The sequence below is a fragment of the Oculina patagonica genome, chromosome 5, assembly GCF_052425735.1.
Source record: "Oculina patagonica isolate OP01 chromosome 5, crgOcupat, whole genome shotgun sequence".
Classification (NCBI taxonomy): Eukaryota; Metazoa; Cnidaria; class Anthozoa; order Scleractinia; family Oculinidae; genus Oculina; species Oculina patagonica.
The window spans coordinates 4,779,710-4,798,794 of record NC_135762.1 but is presented as its reverse complement, the minus strand read 5'-3'; the positions used below and the strand labels follow the sequence as shown (position 1 = coordinate 4,798,794).

At 37.8% G+C, this 19,085-nt stretch overlaps 2 protein-coding genes across 8 annotated transcripts in view; both read left to right on the top strand.

Annotated features, from left to right (window-relative positions):
• LOC144653892 (substance-K receptor-like) overlaps positions 1-19,085 on the top strand; it is a 106,621-nt gene that overhangs the window by 70,475 nt on the left and 17,061 nt on the right. The window contains exons 1-2 of one of the 7 annotated variants that reach the window (XM_078514018.1): positions 8,658-8,877; positions 15,354-15,514. The exons of 4 other annotated variants lie outside the window; for them this stretch is intronic. The gene's annotated coding sequence lies outside the window, so the exon portion shown is untranslated. Of the gene's footprint in view, positions 1-6,310; positions 6,620-8,657; positions 8,878-15,353; positions 15,515-19,085 lie in introns of those variants that run through there. 2 more of the 7 variants (XM_078514021.1, XM_078514024.1) reach the window with 2 other exon arrangements.
• On the top strand, positions 7-1,177 carry LOC144654193 (substance-K receptor-like; the record flags this gene model as incomplete). The annotated part of the gene is made up of 1 exon (XM_078514279.1): positions 7-1,177. A coding segment is annotated over one exon (978 nt), but the record flags the coding sequence as incomplete, so codon positions are not given.

Genomic DNA, 19,085 nt, shown 5'->3' with positions numbered 1-19,085 from the left:
GCGAACTCATCATCAACACAAAATGCTACAGGCAATTCTTCAGTGGCTCAAGAGCAAATTGGTTCAATAGGATTCTATGGAACAAATGAATTTGAAACGATTATTGTGGTTCTCTTATCAGTTGTGATAGTCTTTGGCTTTCTGGGTAATTTAACAGTTATTGGAACCATTTTCCAACGCCAGCGAAACCTTAAGACTTCGAGTAATTACTTGATCATGAATATCGCCATTGCTGATCTTTTGGTAGCGGTTATAGTCGCTCCGCTCCGCTTCGTGGAGATGTACCACGGATGGCCTCTCGGCGAATTCCTCTGCCACTTCTTAGCGCCACTCCAAGACGTTATTGTATGCATATCGGTGGTGACCCACACCGTGATCGCTTTGGAAAGATATCGGGGAATAGTGCAGCCATTTAAAGAAAAGCTCTCCATTCGCCGAACAAAACAAGCTATTGGAGTTATATGGTTGGCTTGTTACATCGCCAGTGGCCTTCCCATTGCTTTGATCGTACAAGAGACGGTCATAGAGGGTGTTTCAGCGTGCGGGGTCCAATGGCCATCGCATATTTTTCTCCAGGTGTATGTAGTTTATCTCGCAGTCGTTTTTGTAATCGTGCCTTTGGTGATTCAAACTTATACGTACTCCTACATTGTCAAAGTAGTCAATACTGACGTCATGGCTGGTACTGACGACTCCACAGCCATTCAGCTCGACTCGAGCGACTTAGACACCCATGCACACCGCAAACTCACGCAGAGCAGAGCTCGAGTGGTTAAGACGCTAATCCTACTTGTCGTCGCCTTTCATCTGTGTTCCATTCCTCGCGTCTTTACAATGCTGCTATGGGAGTTCGGAAATTTTGTAAACAATCTCAGTTTCCAATACGCATATACAATAACTCTGATTATATACTATCTAAAGCACGTGATCAATCCCTTTATTATATTTGCAACGAGCGCAGAATTCCGCAGCAGTTGCGGTTGAACTAGCTATCTGGCAGCTATATGCATGACCACTGTAAACATACCATTTATTTTAGTCAAGCGAAAGAAAAAATGATCCGATAAAAAAGAAAAAATCGATAGGCTTGTCTTCCCTTGTCCTAAAATTGGACAGATGTAAAAGTGTTTAGTTAGACATAAGGAAATAAAATGGTGCAGTGGTACTGAACCATCAGGCCGACTGGGAGCTGGTCTCTTTGTGAGTTCGTAATATACCATTAGAAGATGAAGATACGTACATAATATATGAAATATCATACAATTTATTCAAGCTCACCGAATTTTTGCCGTGCGTCTGATCAGATGTAGACCACAGTTGACGTCAAAGTGTAGTAGGAACAAAATTATTTTTTTGACGTCTTCTTATACCTGAACAAACCCACGGCTAAATGGAATCTAATTGTTTTATTCAATAACAGAAGACCTCAAATAATTCTAAAGCAAGGCCGCTACCGGTAAGCTAAAGTTGTTTTCATCCACTCCACTAGGAGTTCATTATGTACTCCTAATCTTAACCGATATTACTGACATTTATCATAACACCTTCAGGCTTCGTTGACGTAATCCAAACGAACTGGCAGCACTGCGTGCGCACGTGTGTGGGTTCAGAAGAGGTCACGTGAGCAGTGAAAGCGGTCTGGAAGTGAGGCCCTGCACCTGTCAATGCAATGCGTATGACGTAAGCCGTTTTTATAACCTGCATTCTGGATCAAACATTAGGCGTTGTGAGACGGGTAAAAAAAAGCTGGAACAGCTTCACCGACTAAGCAAGACCTGTTGGTTCACGATAACGTCAGTTGGAAAAGGACCTGTAAATGAAACAAACGATCGCAACATGGGTGCGTGTGTGTGAGAAAACAAAACAATAACAAACGATCGAAAGGCCGTTTGGGTGAAGGTGGGACTTTAAAAATGTGGCAATTTTTTTTAAATATTATCAAAACATTCAACCAGTTTCGTTCAAATGCAAATTCCATTTCTGAACTTAAAAGTCAAATGATGCGGTAAAAATGTTATGTTTGATACGATTTGGCGAAAACGCGCTCACTGAGCGTTCAAGATACTTTAAAACGTTGATATCTTCCATTTTAAGCGTTTCATAAGTATGACAATTTGCAAAAACGTTACAATTAATTAAATAGCCGTAGATAACGTATTTTTAAAGAAAGGCTTTGTAGAGTAAGTAGTTTAGATTTGAGATTTTTTTATGACGTCAGATAAAAATACGTTCATGTAGTGCCAACGCGACTCAACAGCCATTGAGCCGTATTCACCGACACGTTTCACAACTTGCCAATTGTGTGAAGCGCAATAACGTTGGCATGACAGAATACACTTTACGCCTAGTTATTGCATGTGTGTTATATTCAGTACTCGTTTACCGTGCATGTGCGATTAATGATCTTTCGAGCAAATATCAGACAAATATATTCTTGTGGGCCTCCAGTCAATAAGTGGATAGTCTGAGTCTGATATGAAAAATTATCAACTGATAAACAAATGCGCAAATGCATTTGAAATTGTAATTTCCTCCGGGTGTATAGTTGACCAAGAATGAGGGACTTGGAAAATTTTATTATTCACAAAATCACATTTTTAAAACACTTTTTGAAACATATTCATGGTCAATGAAACGATGTTAATTTCCTATAAACACGGTGAAAATATTCAGGAGTAAAATCAATTTATACCGGTCGGGATAATCAAATTTTAAAAGGATTCGGAATCTTAAGCGGTAGCTTATGTTTTTAGGCGACATATTAATTTATAAACGACCCATTTGCTAGCAACCTACGATTGTAAGCTATAAAATTAACATAAAAAAGACAAATTGCGGAAGTATTTGTTGATTGCTGTTCCGATAAAGGTACCCTAGAAAGCTACAATTCACGCACATTAAATATATTTAATTTTTGACGTGTGACGTATTCTAATTAATCTATAATCTGTAATTCAATAATTAATTAATACTCGAGAATAAAGCTTGTACGGTTCCTTGCTGCCTAACTGCCACGAAAAACTATCCACTGTCTTAATTTTAAGCCCTTATCTATCATGATAACAGACAGTCTTGTCGGTGGATAATTTGCATATCACCTGTAAGCCATTAATAACTTATATTAAGAGATCTGAGTGGATTTGCACTCATTATATTTACCGACCGGAGAAGATCACTTATACTATCAGTTTCATATCGAGAGGAACTGAACTGTCTCGCCATAAAGTTTTGGTTTAGCACATCCAACGCGAAAAATCTTGCTTTAAGGAAAGCAAGATATTTAATTGGGGACGACTGAGTTGACAAGACAGCAGATAAAGAAAAGGTTAGCGCCTTCTTATTGAATTAAGGCTTATAAGTTCTATAACTGTGTGCGGGTTTCCATTTTTTGTGACCTGTATTATGGCTACTTTTCCGTTTAACGGCGGCAAATGTTATTTAGTTTGCTGATTTCAAATCTGAGTTTAAACGAGAATGGAAGCAAAATCTCTGAAAAGAAAAGCGGCCTTCAAACTAAATTTGGCAAACTCAAGTTGGTGTGTGTGAACGACACAACAACAGTTGGCAAACAAGTTAGCAAACTGTTGGCGAGAATAGAGACAAGTTCTATTTTGTCGCCAACAGTTCGCAACTTGTTTGACGTTGTTGCGTCGTTCACACACACCAACTTGAGTTTGCCAACCAACACGAGTTGGCCACTAGTTTGTCGTGTGAAGGCCGCTGTGTCAGTAGAGAAATCCATATAACCTACTTAGGGAAGGAACATCTGGCAGAGCGTGACAGTTGCAGTTACGACTTCTTTGTCTATAAATCAGTCACTGATCCCGATATAATCACAATACAAAATAAGCAAAATAAACAAAACCGATGAGTGTGCCTGATCTATTTACTGAATGGCAAACAGTGATCCTAAGTTAAAGACATCTGGATATTTACCTCCACTTCGGTGAATAATTAGGGACCTAACGAAACCAGGACGGCGACTGCAACGAAAACTTCGCTGAAGAAAAGGTTTAATGAGTACAACAATAGCTCTTCACAGCACGTACGTTATCCATCTCGTACATTTCTTAGTCGTCATCTGCAAAACGACGACGTGAAATGACCAAATTCTGCGTAGTCTGGAGAACATGAACTACGACGGCGAATTTTTCATATTTTTAGTTTGAATTTAATGATGCGCTTACCATTCAGCTAGAGATCAGTTCTGACACCACGAACGCACTAAATAAATTAGAATAGTTGCAGCATTCTAAAGTAAAATATAAATTCATTTTTAAATCGACGTTGTCGTCAATGTCGCCGTCGTGGTTTCGTAAGGTCCCTAATAAAAAGTGGTGAGTAGCATTCCAAATTTCAGGGCAATCCTGAATTTGGCCTTCCAAAGAAACACAGCGCATGGCAAAGCAGGCGATACCAGAAATCACGTAGTTTTGTAGTTAAATTTGTTAAAGCTCGACTCAAATTAAACGGGGCTTGAAGTGATGCCAGCTTGTGCCATGCAGCCAGCAAGAAAACGGCGCGAGCAGTTGAATGGTCTTCAGTTCTGATTGGTTGTCTTCGTTAGTTTCTTCTTTCTGATTGGTGTTTTAGCCCGCTGAATGATTTGTCCAATATATTTTAGCCCGCTGAATGATTTGTCCAATATATTTTAGCCCGCTGAATGATTGGTCCAATATATTTTAGCCCGCTGAATTCTGCATTTTACCTCGCTAAAAACGCCACAATGCCCGATGAAATTATTATAATGGAGAAGGTAAAACGTCTTTGTCACCCGGTCAGTCTGGACATGTCTTGCGTCCAATTCATGAGGTAAGTTTACAGATTATGTAAGGTAAAATAGTTGTAAGCGAATTGTATTTTTGTCATTCGTCACGCCACGAGACGCCTTAAATTAAAGTCTCTTCTTCTATTTCAAAATAATATCTGTGAGAGCTTGAAAGCTGTTTAGGTATACATTTGCTGGTGTTTGCTTGTTTGATTGATTGTTTGTTATTGCATGAAGTAATATACTGTTTGAAGGAAGTCTTTAAACGGGGAAATTTATCCTGTTTATCTCAGTGGTCATAGGTATAGAGCGACTGACTCGAGGGTCCTGTCTTGAATGTTTTTAAGCAGTTAGCAAGAAAGAATAATCGACAGAAAGGTTAAGCCTGCGTAGAAGTCCGCGTTTTTTTCCTTCGAGAACTTGTAACGCGCTCTCGAAAAAACAAATTCAATCTCGGAAAGAAAGATAAAACTGCTTTACCAAATTGCGAGCATTTATTAATCGATTCCATTTTAGCCAACCAGAGCTTACATGAATCTTTTAGTCGCATATTTCAAAATGCAGATCGGGTCGACAAATTGTAGCGCTTATATTAGCTTTAGGGCTTCAAAGGCGCCAACCTTTGGTGTCCGTCCTGTCAAGTGGATATATTGGCCTCAGTTTTCCGTCACCATAAATGCTCCGCGCTAGTGGTACTTCTTTAGTTCTAACACTTAACACTCTCAGGTGTCAAAGCTTTAAAAAGACAAATAATACATTCTTGTTTTTCTGTAAGAATGATATATTTTATAAGAATATCGAGGCTGAAATTTGCGAAATTTTTTTAAGAATATTTTAAGAATAAACCCGAGGCTAAGATTTTGAAAAGAATATACTTTTTTGTGTTAAAAATTTGTCAATACGATTCAATTATATGTTATTCCTTTCTCTAAGTGGCAAAACTAGCCATAAAAAACGTAACAACAAAAAAGCAATACCAGCCGTATGTTTGATGCTATTTCAGGAAGAACTGATACACCAAACACTTGTATGTGATACCCCAATACATTCTAAAACGGAAATGCCATACGCTATAATCTAAGTATATTCACAAGAATATTTTCAGCATTAAAACGGCAGAAATATAAAAATATTCAGCCTGTACAGGAAAATCAATATTCTTAATGAAAAAGGAGTGTATTTGGCCAAAAGTTGTTAAATGTGAAAACAAGCGAGGAATGTTCATTTATCGACGAGATTAAAGACAATCAGTTCTTTTCAAGTGTAAAACTTAACATATATCAAGATGTTGGTGGCTTTGTGTTTTAATGATAACATTACCAACGTGTTTTCACTCAGCGAACAGTGAGAGCTTTCTCATCTGTTGTTTCAAAAATCTTATTTTGCATGTTCTTTTTTAGCCGCACAATCTGCACTGAAAAAATAATCAACAACAACGAAACAAAGAAGCTGTGAACGCTTTTACTTTACACGTCGAATTTTAACATTATCTCCATAGAAACAGCGAGGTCATTAACTGATTATCGAGCCCTTTCTGTATAGAGTTCAGTCGTAAAAGGCTGGAATTTGAATACAATTTCTCGAAGTGACAGATTAGTTGCTTAGGATCATGACCCCACTGGGACACAACAAAAGACCACGCTTACTGATCGATATCGATAAAATACTGAAAATCGGACCTCGTTCAGCCCAGCATTCTTTCGACTCGAGGAGTAAGACTTTGTTTAATGACTGAGACCGAGCTATATGTTTCTGACGATTAACTGATTAAAATTTTCCTTCTTTTATCGTAGAACGTCTTTTTGATGTGAGGCTGCGATAACGACTGGGAGAATCAGATTCATTCAAAAGGTAAATACAAAAATTTTAAACCACTTATTCCGGCTTGCATTTAAAACAACAGTTTTACTCGATCGGAATGGTGTATAAACTGAGATGAACAGTAGAAACTGTTATTGATCAGTGCTGATCATAGTAAATACGTAAGCTAAATACATGGGTCAAGACTCGCGATAAGGTACTGTTTATCAGTTGCTCAGTTTATCAGTTGGCTGTTTCGGACTCCACATTGGAGCCTTTAATCGAATCCGTGAGAGCGCTACTTAGTTTTCTGCGATTTCTTACAAGAACCAATTCTCACAATTCATATCTTAGAGGACTAAAGAAAGTATAGCCTGCGTGCAGCCGTGTCCTATTTCGTTCTGCGGCAGAAAAAGAAACAGGAGACGTCTTTATACAGACTAAACGAAGTACACTGCTTCTTTTATAAGTACACTCTTTCTTATTGTTTCCTAGTTTGTTGTTGTTAAGCACGTGCAGTAGCACTGCGTTGAGTGTGATGGCGTTTACTAATAGCGGTTAGGAATTTGTCAAAATTTTAACTGTCAGGTGAGAAATTACGCCGTTTTTAAAAAGGATAGCTGATTTTCGCTGAGATCAGCAAAATTTGTTGATAATTGTAAATTGAATTGGGTTGCGCCAAATAAGGTATACACTTATTTGATTTGTAAGCATTGAACATTTTCAAAATTTCTCAATACATGCGGTAAAGTTTGGAGTTCCAATGTGGAACTCGCAGGGTTTTCAAGTCATCTGTCACTGGGCCGGCTAACTTAACCTGAAACGGTATTTCATAAAAGTAAAATGCGGTACTCTGGTTAGTTTGTTACATCTGAATCATAATTTACGTATTTTGATATATCCAGTTTTTTAAACAACTGGGAGAGTGTGTGATCATATCAAACGCATACTTTCACGTGGTGCTGTTTATTGTGCTGCACTAAGAGATTCTAACTTTAAAGCCAGCTATGGATGCAAGAAACCCTAGTGTGTGACCCATAAAAGCTACTGAGCAGTACTTTCATGTGGTACTGTTAATCATGCTGTACAAGGTGGTTCTAACTTTTAAGTCTGTGGATTAGACCCTAGCCTAGTGTTGACCATTCAAATGAAAGCTATTGAGCAGCATTTTCATATAGAGTAGTGTGTATTATGCTGAACAAGTGTGCGAGGCCATGATCAAAGAAAAGCAATGGAGGTTTATTGAGCAGTGTTTTCATGCAGTTCTATTTATAATGCTGTTCAAGTTAAGGAAGTCTTAACTTTTGTAAGGAAGTCTTAACTTTAAAATGAAAGCTATTGAGCAGTAATTTCATGTGCTGCCTTTTGTTATGTTCTACAGGGTGTTTCGAATTTGCTGAATCTTTGATGAAACCCTAGTGTGTTACCATTGAAAATGAAGGCTTTCGAGAAGTACTGTCATGTTGTACTGTTTATTATGCTGTACAAGGTGGATCTAACTATGTACTGAAGTTAGCGGTTAAAACCCCCGGCATGTTAGCATTTGAATAAGAGCTATTTCAGTAACAACATTACGTTTACGTCGTTCTGTTTAACATAGACCGATTCAAAGAGTCCTAATCAGTTTTTAAGTTAGCGGTTAAATACCAGTGTGTTTTTTTCTTTAAATGAAAGCTGTTGAGCAGTACTTTTGCATTTGTGGCCATGCTACAGATGATTTTTTACAAGGCTCCCAATTTGGCAATTTAATGTACTATCATTAATATTAATTCAATTTCGAACTTTTGGCATTTCCGGGACTTTAAGACCGATTATTAAGGTAATTAAAATTAGTTAAAGCATCCTGTAGACGGCATGATAAAATCCTACAACAACCTGTTATGTTTCATGCACTCGCCACTTAGACACCTTCCCAGCGGCTGAGAAAAGACGCTTTTAATTTCTCGCGCGGTAGGTGAAATAAGAACAGTATAGCTCACCCTGAAGGCAAGTATTTTAAATTTTATCAAGTTGTTTATTTATAGCCAGTTTTTGAATAGTTTCACGTTTCAAGCGAAATTGATTCGACTGATAAACATAAGCCCCATATCGCGCGCGCTGGTATTTATTGATCGATTTCGTCCAAGCAGCAGTTCCACACTGCGTGGTTAAGACGTCTACTAAGGTCAGTCACAGTTTTAAAATCTTAAACACCACGTTAGGATCGACATCAACCATATCATTACATGGTAGGATGGAAACAAACTTCATTATTGCTTGAACCAGCTTGATACACATCACCTCAGTGATTTCAACTTAAGCCTCAGAAGGTAAGTTTTCCTGTGGCCATGATTTCTTTTTCAAACGAAGGACTGCGTTTAAAACAAGATGATCAGTACGAACTGCGTGAGACCGTCAGTTCAACTTTACAGAGGTCAGTTCAGCTTATAACAGTCCCATTCGATATTCCCAACTTGTCTATGCCATGTGCCTTGCTTTTTTGGCGGGTTTAAATACGTTTATAGCTTCGTGCCATACATTTCATAATCCTGTAATGCCCAATGTTTTAACCGGCTTCCTCTAATTAAATATTGAACGAATAGGAAATTCTTGTCGTGCATCACAAAGTAGCTCAAAGTCCTGTTCATGTGTCAGCTTGAGTCGTTTGGAATACAGTAGCTTACCATACGGTCTGTATAAAAATCGAATCGATGTCAGATCTGAACCGTTAAAGCAACAGCGAATGCAGCCATGCAGCAGCAAAATATTTCTCGCTTCGATTGTATTTATAATCCGACCCCTTTTTTTTCTTTCAGTTATGTTAAAAGCATTGAATAGCTTACGATAACTTAAGCTACCGGTAAGCAACTCCTTTCTTAACAAATGTTTAAAGTATATAGGTCGCCAACACGGCCTTCGAGATAAACTGGCTTCATTTTCTTGCACACTATTAAGAGTGACAAGTATTAAAGAGGCTTTTTGCGGTCTTACAAATTGACTGCAATTTTTCATTATTATTTGTTAAAAAAATTCTCGTGACTAGCCTAAAACCAAAAATCCGCCAGCTACGCAGGCTAACCTTTCACCAAATTACGTTATTTTTTATCCATTTGGCAAAACTTCGTATAACTTGCACGAGTGCTTACAAATCCATTACAGCACTGGGTCGGTGTTGATGTAAACAAAAAGTGTGTGCTAAAGATTCTTATTAAGCTTTTAAGTCTTGCTAGACTAAACCAATTCAAGCTAATTCTGGGCGACTTTTTATAGGTTTTTTTTAGCAAACCGACTACATACTTTTGAATATATCGTATTTCCTTTATAAACTGCTAAGATATGGGATTTGTCAGTCTGTGCTTAGAGATAATTCAACTATGTTTCTTTAATTATGTCTAATCACTGTTTTTACAAAACAGGACTTATAAAACAAAGATAACGTGCCTACAAATTATAAGCATGCAAGAACACTAAGGCATTTCGATGGCCGGAATTAACGTCATACTAAGTAAGCAAAAATAAATATTATGCCTTGGAGCTATTCCCCAATTGTGGTTGCTAATTAGCGCATGAAAGACTTTGTAATGAATTTATTTTTTAATCAACTTCGCACTGACAGACAACTGTTTCAGAGTGACAGAAGGTCGAGTTTTACATTTTTATTTCATAGCACCATAATCGTATTAATTTTCTTGAACAGCTTAATTTAAAAGCAAAAGAAAGAGAAAAGAGCCAGCTAGAGAAAGCATAACCTCCGTTGTTGAAGTTCTTCGCCAGCTGGACTGGATTACGGGACTGGACTCTGGACTAGGCCTTTCTCGATTATGCTAGTAAAACTGGCATTTAATGCTACTAGAAATTCTCGCATAAAGCCAAAAAAAATGCTAAAATAATGCCTGATTTCCTTAAATAATGCCACTTGATTTCCAAAAAAATGCTTTATTTTATTTCAAACAAAACGTACAAACTTTCACATTATATGCTCATATCAACAACAGGTGATACTTAATAATTGTTTGTTTATAAAAAAAATAAAAAAAATATTTATTTTTTTAAAAATAAATAAAATATTAAAAAACAAAAACACAAGTACACAAGTAACACAACGCACAAACAGTCGAAACAGACAGAAAACAATCAAATTATGTAATCAAAATTGTGAAACTTTAGGATTATTTATCCTTCTGAGTTCTGAGTAGGCATAAATAGATTGTGCTCGGCAACTTTTGAGCAACTTTTAGCGTTTTGAGCAACTTTTCGTTGTACCAGCAACCTAGGGCAACTTTTGCCTTCCTTGGCAACTTTTGAGCAACAAAATGATTCAAAACCGATCCAAACCATAAAAGGTCGTTTCATTTCCAAGGATTTTATTAAAACTGGTTTTATCAAAACTGATTTTTTTAAAAACTAAGGATATACAATAAAATGACAATAAAATAACACTTGCTTTACGCCCACGAAATCTGGACAGCGGCTTTCTATTTAACGGGCGCTTACATCCAGCGGTTACTCGCTGCAACATAGAGCCTGCCATCTTGGTATTTGCTTAAGTGCGAGTCACTTATGGCATCGCAATCAGATAAAATTTCAGACGAGGAAAATTGAAATAATTCAGACATTGACCCTATTGAGGTTGCCATAGACGCTGGGGCAACTCTTAGTAAACCTGCAAGCGCTTCAATTTCTAGAAAACGCAAAATTCACTCTAGAAAGCAAGCAACTTTTCTAAATTTAAGTGGCAACTTTTTGATCTTTAAGCAACTTTAGAGCAACTTTTGAGTATATTGTGAAGCAACTTTTCCTGAATTTACCGGCACAATCTATTCATGCCTAGTTCTGAGTGCTGAAAATTTGGATCACAGTCATGAAAAGTGAAAGAAAATGCTAGCAATTCTTTTTTGAAGAAAAAACGAAAAAATGCTCGTTTTCCCAAAAAATGCCGAACAAAATGCTAGCATAATCGAGAAAGGCCTACTCTGGACTTAATTTAGTAATAAATTAATAAGAATTGTTTTTATTCAATAGCGAAGCGCGCGAGGTCTAAAAATAGAAGCACATGAATTTAACCGCCACAAGGCTCAAAAAACATCAGCGTGTTCTGAGAGAAATATAAGAAATCTATGCGAAGTTTTCGTTTTATAAAAGTGTTTTAGGAATAGCGGCTGCTTTAGAAAATGTTTTAGGAAAATCGTCCGCCATTTCGGTTTGTTTGTCTGAGTCTTGTCTGAGTCGTGACGTCAATCGCGCGCTTCACTATTATCTTGGATTTTGAAATTTCTTAAAGTTTTTTGAGAAAAAACTTAGAGAATATAAGGATGAAAACACCTTAAAAATTTTCATCGCGCTTTGAAAATATGGTTGCTTTAGCTTTAGAAGCGTCGACGTCAATACAAACAAGCAATGCTCTTTGATCTGCCTCGTCCCCACGCGTCCTCTTCCTTTGTCGTGCACGGTTCGCTTGGCGTTGTGGGACTGTCGTGCACGGTTCGCTTGACATTCTCCCGAACTCCCTGAATTCCCGCCTTAACCATTCGGCCGATTGGCGCCTGGGGACGAGGTAGCTCTTCGATAATTGCCCCCGCAGGGTTTTGGCCCAGAGGCCAAAACCCGAGGAGGCATCATTGTAATCCGCGCGAATATAGAGTATATATATAGTATATACTGGGAAAATTCTCGATTTGATCAATTTTTGCCCGCAAATAGTCTCGAGAGTTGTAAAATGCCGACAAGCTGAAAGCCCGCAAGTAGGTATCGGGAGTTGTAAAATGCCGAAATACGGTGATTGGTCAATGATGACGCAAGTAAACGATGATTGGGTAATGATGACAGTCCAAGCATGAGCACGTGCACGGATGACAACAAGCAAATAAACGACGCTTGTAAACGTTGATTGCAGTTGAGCAAAATTTTGGAAAAGATAATTTGAGGTTTTATTCGGGGCCTATTCATTTCGCAATGTCTAAAAGCCGAAAGCAATGCAATTGTTGAAAAGACTTCGCGATAAGTAACTAAGTAACTCGCAGAGTGAGTGGCCGAATAAGAAATATGTCTAGGAACACGTACAAACATATCAAGCCATATCTTCAAATTTGTCTGCGATTTACGATAAGCAAGCCTTAGTCCAAACCGCGATTTACCAAGCGCAAACTACTTGAACGGAGAAAAGCCTTGATCAGTCTATCTCCGGACGAGATTTACAAGAAACTTAAAAAAGATCTCGAGATAATTGTTTAAGACTCGCGGCAGGCGAGACCGGAAACCAGAAGTGAGCGACTTTTAGAAAGTCAAGCGTTTTCATTGTCAAAGGTGAGAAATTCTTTCGGTATCCTTTCCTTTTAAAAAGTTGATCGTTGTCATGAAGCGTGATTTACGATAAGAAAGCCTTTGTCCAACTGACCGTGATTTACCAGGCACAAACTACTTGAATGGAGAAAACTTATGCGGCATCAAGAAAAGAAATTCAAAAGAGATCTCGAGATGCATTGTGATTATTTAAAACTCGCGGCAGGCGTGTTAGATTCGAGCCCGCAAAGCGGCCCATTCAAAGCGACGAAGTCGCGAAAACGAGCCACGCAAGTCGCGATAGGTCGACCGTGTTAAATTAATAAAGACGACGGACTTTTTCTAAAGTCTAGCTTGAGTCTAGCTGAGATCCCCCACCACAGCAAAACATGACAAAATGATGTCAAGATGCTGTTGCGTTCTTGTAATTAAATGATTTACCGTATCAAAATTAATAAACATCCAAAATAGAAAATTAATTCCTATGATATGTCTGAATTGTAGAAAAGGATGAACAGCAGAGAAAAACCGATAAACATCGTCGAAACTTCGGGGGCAACCTAGTGTCAGCTATTTCTAGTTTTAGGTAGAGTCACGAAGTTTGAGCACTATTGGTTGAATGCTATACAATCCAGGGAAAGACTCGAGCACGCCCGTTTACTGGTATAGAAAATTAAGTATTAATTCATTTTTAGTTAAACATTATTCCGGTGGACTTTAAAAGGGACACTGTCACCAGTTTTACTTCAGAAACTCAAGAGCTTAAATCATATGAAAACTACGAATAGTGGTCCAATTTTGTTAAAAATCACCATGCAAGTGTACTGAATCGATAAACAAGTCATATTATTGTGATACCAACAGGAACTTTAGATCTCAACTTGAAAAAATCAGGCTGATATTTTTCAAGTGTTGTCCTTGTTGACGGTAAAACACCAAAAATTATTATGGCTCCTTACTCTTGATGTACTCAGTGGTGCATTTCATGTAAACTGAGAAGTCCTATTCGCATTTATATTCCTCTAAAAGAGCAATGATTGTTCTGAAATTAGTGGTATGCAACTAAACATTAAATAAACATTATCTTTGAACATCTAAAGGAATAAATAATCCGTTTCCATCCGAGCCATCCGCAGCCAAAGGTGCTCGTTCACAGTTTCAGTGCTCTTATAAAGCAATTTTAATAAAAATGGACTATTATTTTTAGGTTTCCTGCGACACAAATTAAATTTTGGCTGTTCAAAAAGCAGTTAAAATCCATGACATAATCCCCTTAAATTTAAACCTGTTTAAACGTTAGCACAATATATGCATTTTCCTCAATTCCTTTTTTTTTTTTTTTTGCTTTTTTCACAAATACTATGCAAATTATCCAGTTCATGCATGTGCATTCCAATTCACGAAGGAAATGGCTTTAAATTTCTAGATCAGTCTTCAGCTCTTCAAAACTGGTAACTATTTACTTTACTCTTTGGACTTGTCATTTTAAAAAGAGTATCGATGAAGACCAAGAGCTGTCCTATTTTTGTTATTTTCGTTTTTCTAATACTCTTTTTTCTCTTCGACGACTTAGACAGAAAATGTTCGAAGGCAGGTAGATTTCTCTGGTACAAATTCTTGTTGATTTTCCGCCGAAGTGCAGGTGGCAGAGATTATTGTGATGTTTTCGTGCGTTTTACTTAAAAAAAAAATATCCTTCCATGCAGGGAAACTACAGGGTGCAAAGAGTCATTGAATCAGTACGTTCACTTACAACAGCGAGGCAATGGGCCCAAACATTTCAAGGCCAAATTATTATGTCTCCAGACGGGCTGCCAAACCATTAACTGAAAACAACGGGGGAGGTTTTTTATGTTTTAGCAGCTACATCCTCACAAAATTAGGATGAATTGGCAGAACCGAAAATTCAATACTGAAACATCCGCAAATAAGCCTCTGTTTCATTTAGCCAGGCGATTGGCAACTACTTACGTTGTTGTGCTTTCTCGTTTTACTAATTTTATATAAGAATCGCGTTTCCTCTTAACCGGGCCCGCCTCGATCGGGTTAATGTAAACCTATTAAGCCTTATGTTTGCATATTCGAATGAGAAAAACAGTTTGCTAAAACAAAGAAAGGGAAATAGTCTTCGTAATTTGGCAGCCAAAGCTCTGAATGATTTAGTCACAACACAAAACAATAAACATTTGTTTCCTTTACGTCCTTTCTTTTTGTGACCAATATTAAGCTCCAAATCATATCCGGTTTTTGACAATTGGAATCAGTTTTCATTCAAGTTATCTGACTGATTCTTAACCAGTTTTACTGGTTGAATTCAAATAACTAACGGATCTTGGATGACACACGGTCTTGAAAAGACTGTGGTAGAAATTAAAATATTTTAGCTTAAAGTTTCTTTTCTTACATTTCGTGTTATCATATTTCATTAGATACATGTTTACACTACCATCAGCTGTGTATATATGTTAACACAAGTTTTGAGCGCTTGTAATGTTTGCGTATGACGAATGACATTTATCATTTGCAGTTCATAAGTGGTAACACATGTCCTATTTCGTGCCATTTCTCGCGGATAACTCAAGGTGATTTGCTCGGAATCAAGGAGACCCGAACGTGTTCGGGGACGCTACAGCTGAACCGAGACTTTATGCGCAAATCAAAGCATTGCTGACATTGCACGCAAAGGAGGTAACCGATAAATCCATTTTAGCTCTTTATCTTACTTTTTCTAAATTTTTATCCTCACGTTAAAACTCCTCGAATCCCTTGCTGTTTTAACCCTGTTTCAAGCCGTTTCTTTACAACAACCAAAAGACCAACCCTTAGGAATCGATGAAAACTTTATTGATTGGTCTTGGACTAAATAAAGAAAGTCAGGGTGTCTAATTAATCGGGCGTGGCCGATTTATAGTTTACCCTTTGGTCGTCCTAGAGCGTAGTCTCCTGGCGCGGCCAAAAAGACGGGGAAAGCTTGGGGTTGCTACAAAACCGCTACGGGTGACGCATACCGCAATGGTTTTCATTTTAGTTTTGACAGGAAATCGTTGCAGGCACACTTGGTCGACTTTTGGGTTAATGTGTAATCAGGTTGTGTTTTTTTGCTTCGGCGGAAGGACAGAGAAAAAAGCTTACGGGGCAAAGTACAGTATGGGGCCCAGTTCTCGGCCACTTTTGACGTAAACTTGTATTTCTTACCTCAGAAGAACCGCAGGAACTTGAAATTTCTCCCAGAGCTAGCTACATTATTCAGCTTTTTGATGTAAAGCTATCGACCGGTCAAAAATTAATTTGCCCGAGCAATAATAAAAATAAAAGCTCCATTTGTGGGCCCAGTTCTCGGCCACCTTGGCCCAGTTCTCGGCCACTTTTGACGTAAACTTGTATTTCTTACCTCAGAAGAACCGCAGGAACTTGAAATTTCTCCCAGAGCTAGCTACATTATTCAGCTTTTTGGTGTAAAGCTATCGACCGGTCAAAAATTAATTTGCCCGAGCAATAATAAAAATAAAAGCTCCATTTGTGGGCCCAGTTCTCGGCCACCTTGGCCCAGTTCTCGGCCACTAAAAAGCTTGTGCGTAATTATCTGTAAAAAAATGCTCAATTAATTTTCACAGTCATAAAATCACTCTGTAAACCTATTTATACTATATCGATCCCAAATTATTTTTATGATGCTTTGTTTTACTTTAGAAAAGAAGGATTTTAACGCGCCTAGTTGCCTATGTGCAGGTTCTGGCAAAACCGCATTGTGTGACCCGTGCATTTAGATGGTTTATTTTGCAGTGAAAAGGTCTTGAAAGATTTAGGTGTTGTAGAAATAATAGACAAGACAAGAGTCAGCTCAAAACTTAGAGATAAGATTGAACTTTATTTTTAAAACATTTATTTCTTTCATTCTGGCAGCAGCAGATGAAATTATATTAAAAACCAAGCGCTAAGCTGTGATAGCGAGCAGGGTGGCCGAGAACTGGCAAATACGCAAACGTCGCAAGAAAAAATTTCGAAGTAAATTAAGACCAAAAAATACAACGGTTCAACGAAAAGTTAACTAAAGCAGAAAGCTGAATTATTCTACGTTTCACATGCCAAAAATTAGCTCGTATGGTGGGGGCTTTTGGATAAAATACGAATTTAACTACATCCATGAATTTGGAGCCGTAAACAAACAACTTTTTCGGGAATGCAAATTCACCTACCTCCGCGTAAACTCGACGTGTGAGCTTTCTATATCGAATTGAACGATCAAACTCAAGATACTTAAAGCACATGAATCAGTCTATCGTTTGAAGGAAATACCTTTTTCTTTTGATTCAACTGGAGTGTGAAAAAACGCGTTAAACACAAAGTGGCCGAGAACTGGACCCGGCCGAGAACTGGGCCCCATACTGTACTGATATTCACCATTGTGAAATTGCACTTACTTTGACAAGTTAAAGTTATTTTTGTAAATGAAAAAGGTAACGTCATTGATGTCACGCAGTGTTTTTTTTAGCAAACTAGATGGTTTGCTGGTTTCTGACTATGAATGGGGGTGTGATCTTGCGGTATATTTTTTGAGCCTGACTCCGCCGTAAAACTTTTTTTTTATTTAGCAAGAACTGTGTCGATTTTCATTTCTGAACAATTGGTCGTCAAGTCGTTTGTCACAAAGAGTAGAATGTTTGTACAGCATGTTTTGGAATTATTTTAGATTTGGTTAGTAAGACGCTTCTGAAGACCTGAGCAAAACATTGGGAATGTACAGTATTAATAGGAACTTGAATGGAATTTTTCACAAGTTGGATAAAGGTATCAACTGAAAAAAATGGAATTCAAAATGAGAACTTGGATTTTGTTGTAATTAAATTTTATCGCGGATTGGATGCATAATATCACGGCTTTGAAAGTCTTCAAATAATTAGAAAGGTTCCTTTCTTCCTTTTGATCTTATTGTTATTTTCATGTATTGATTATTCGAAAGTGGTTTTCGTTGATACGAAAAAAAAGGGGTTTTCACTGAATTGCTTGAAGTATTTTTAGACGTGATAATATTGGCTTAATCAAATTACATTGTGCACGAAATATTTGTTATTCTTTTGTCTTGAAACTTTGAGGAAATTGAAATTTTTGTTTGACAGTAGTGTATGAAAGGCATTTTATAGAACTGAATAAAAAATAAGAAACATTGATAAAGGTTATTTCAAAGATTTATTTTGCCTGATTTTGAAGGGTTTCAGGAGTTTTAAAGAGTGCTGGTAAACGGCTGTATGTTGTTTGTGATTACGGATCTTATTTAGTTTCGAACGCTCTAATTTTTGAAAGGTTAAAACAGGTTAAAACCGGGCGGTTTCATGAGTTTTTTGGGTAGAAAGGTACGGTGGTGGTCAAAAAAAATGTTTAGAAAGGAATGACTGTAGTAGCACGTAAGTCGGAGGTTTGCGTGAGTCACGGGGTATAGTATGCGTGAGCTGGATTTTCGGCGTCATAACGGCATGTTTTGTTTACTGAAAGATACACTCGACGTTTAGTTAGCTTAGTCGGCTTGGGAAACTATTTTAAAAATGAATGTTGTAATAGTAAATTAATAGTAATCTAGAATTAACCCACTCTCGATTGGAGTCTGTTCTGGATTCGCGCTACCTTTTCGCCGCGAAGGAATTTTGTAAAATTTCGCTAGTGGAAAGAGGGTACTGTAAGAACAGTATCAATAACTCAAAAGGAGAAACTTCTTTGTAGCTCTGAATTAAGACGTATGATAAAATTTTAGAATAAGAAACTTTCGATATATGGTTTTCATATTGTTTTTGTGTCAATTTCCTTTTGTGGCAGATTTTTTGAGAATCAGCTTTTCTTTCGTGTGATGACAGACACAGGACAGAACGAGAGATGGATGAGAAAGATGCCGAAGATGAATAGGAACCGAAAAACGACAAGAACCGTCAAGGACTTATCTTTAGAGGGCGGGGAGTTTTGGGATACTGTATTTCGAGGACTGGACTGGACTAGTAAAACGCGGACTAGTAAAACGCGGACTTGTAAAACGCGGACTAGTATAACGCGGACTAGTAAAACGCGGACTTGTAAAACGCGGACTAGTAAAACGCGGACTCAGGTAAAACGCGGACTTGTAAAAGGCGGACTAGTAAAACGCGGACTAGTAAAACGCGGACTTGTAAAACGAGGACTAGTAAAACGCGGACTTGTAAAACGCGGACTTGTAAAACGAGGGCTTGTTAAGCACGGACTTGTAGAACGCGGACTTGTAAAACAAGCGCTTGTA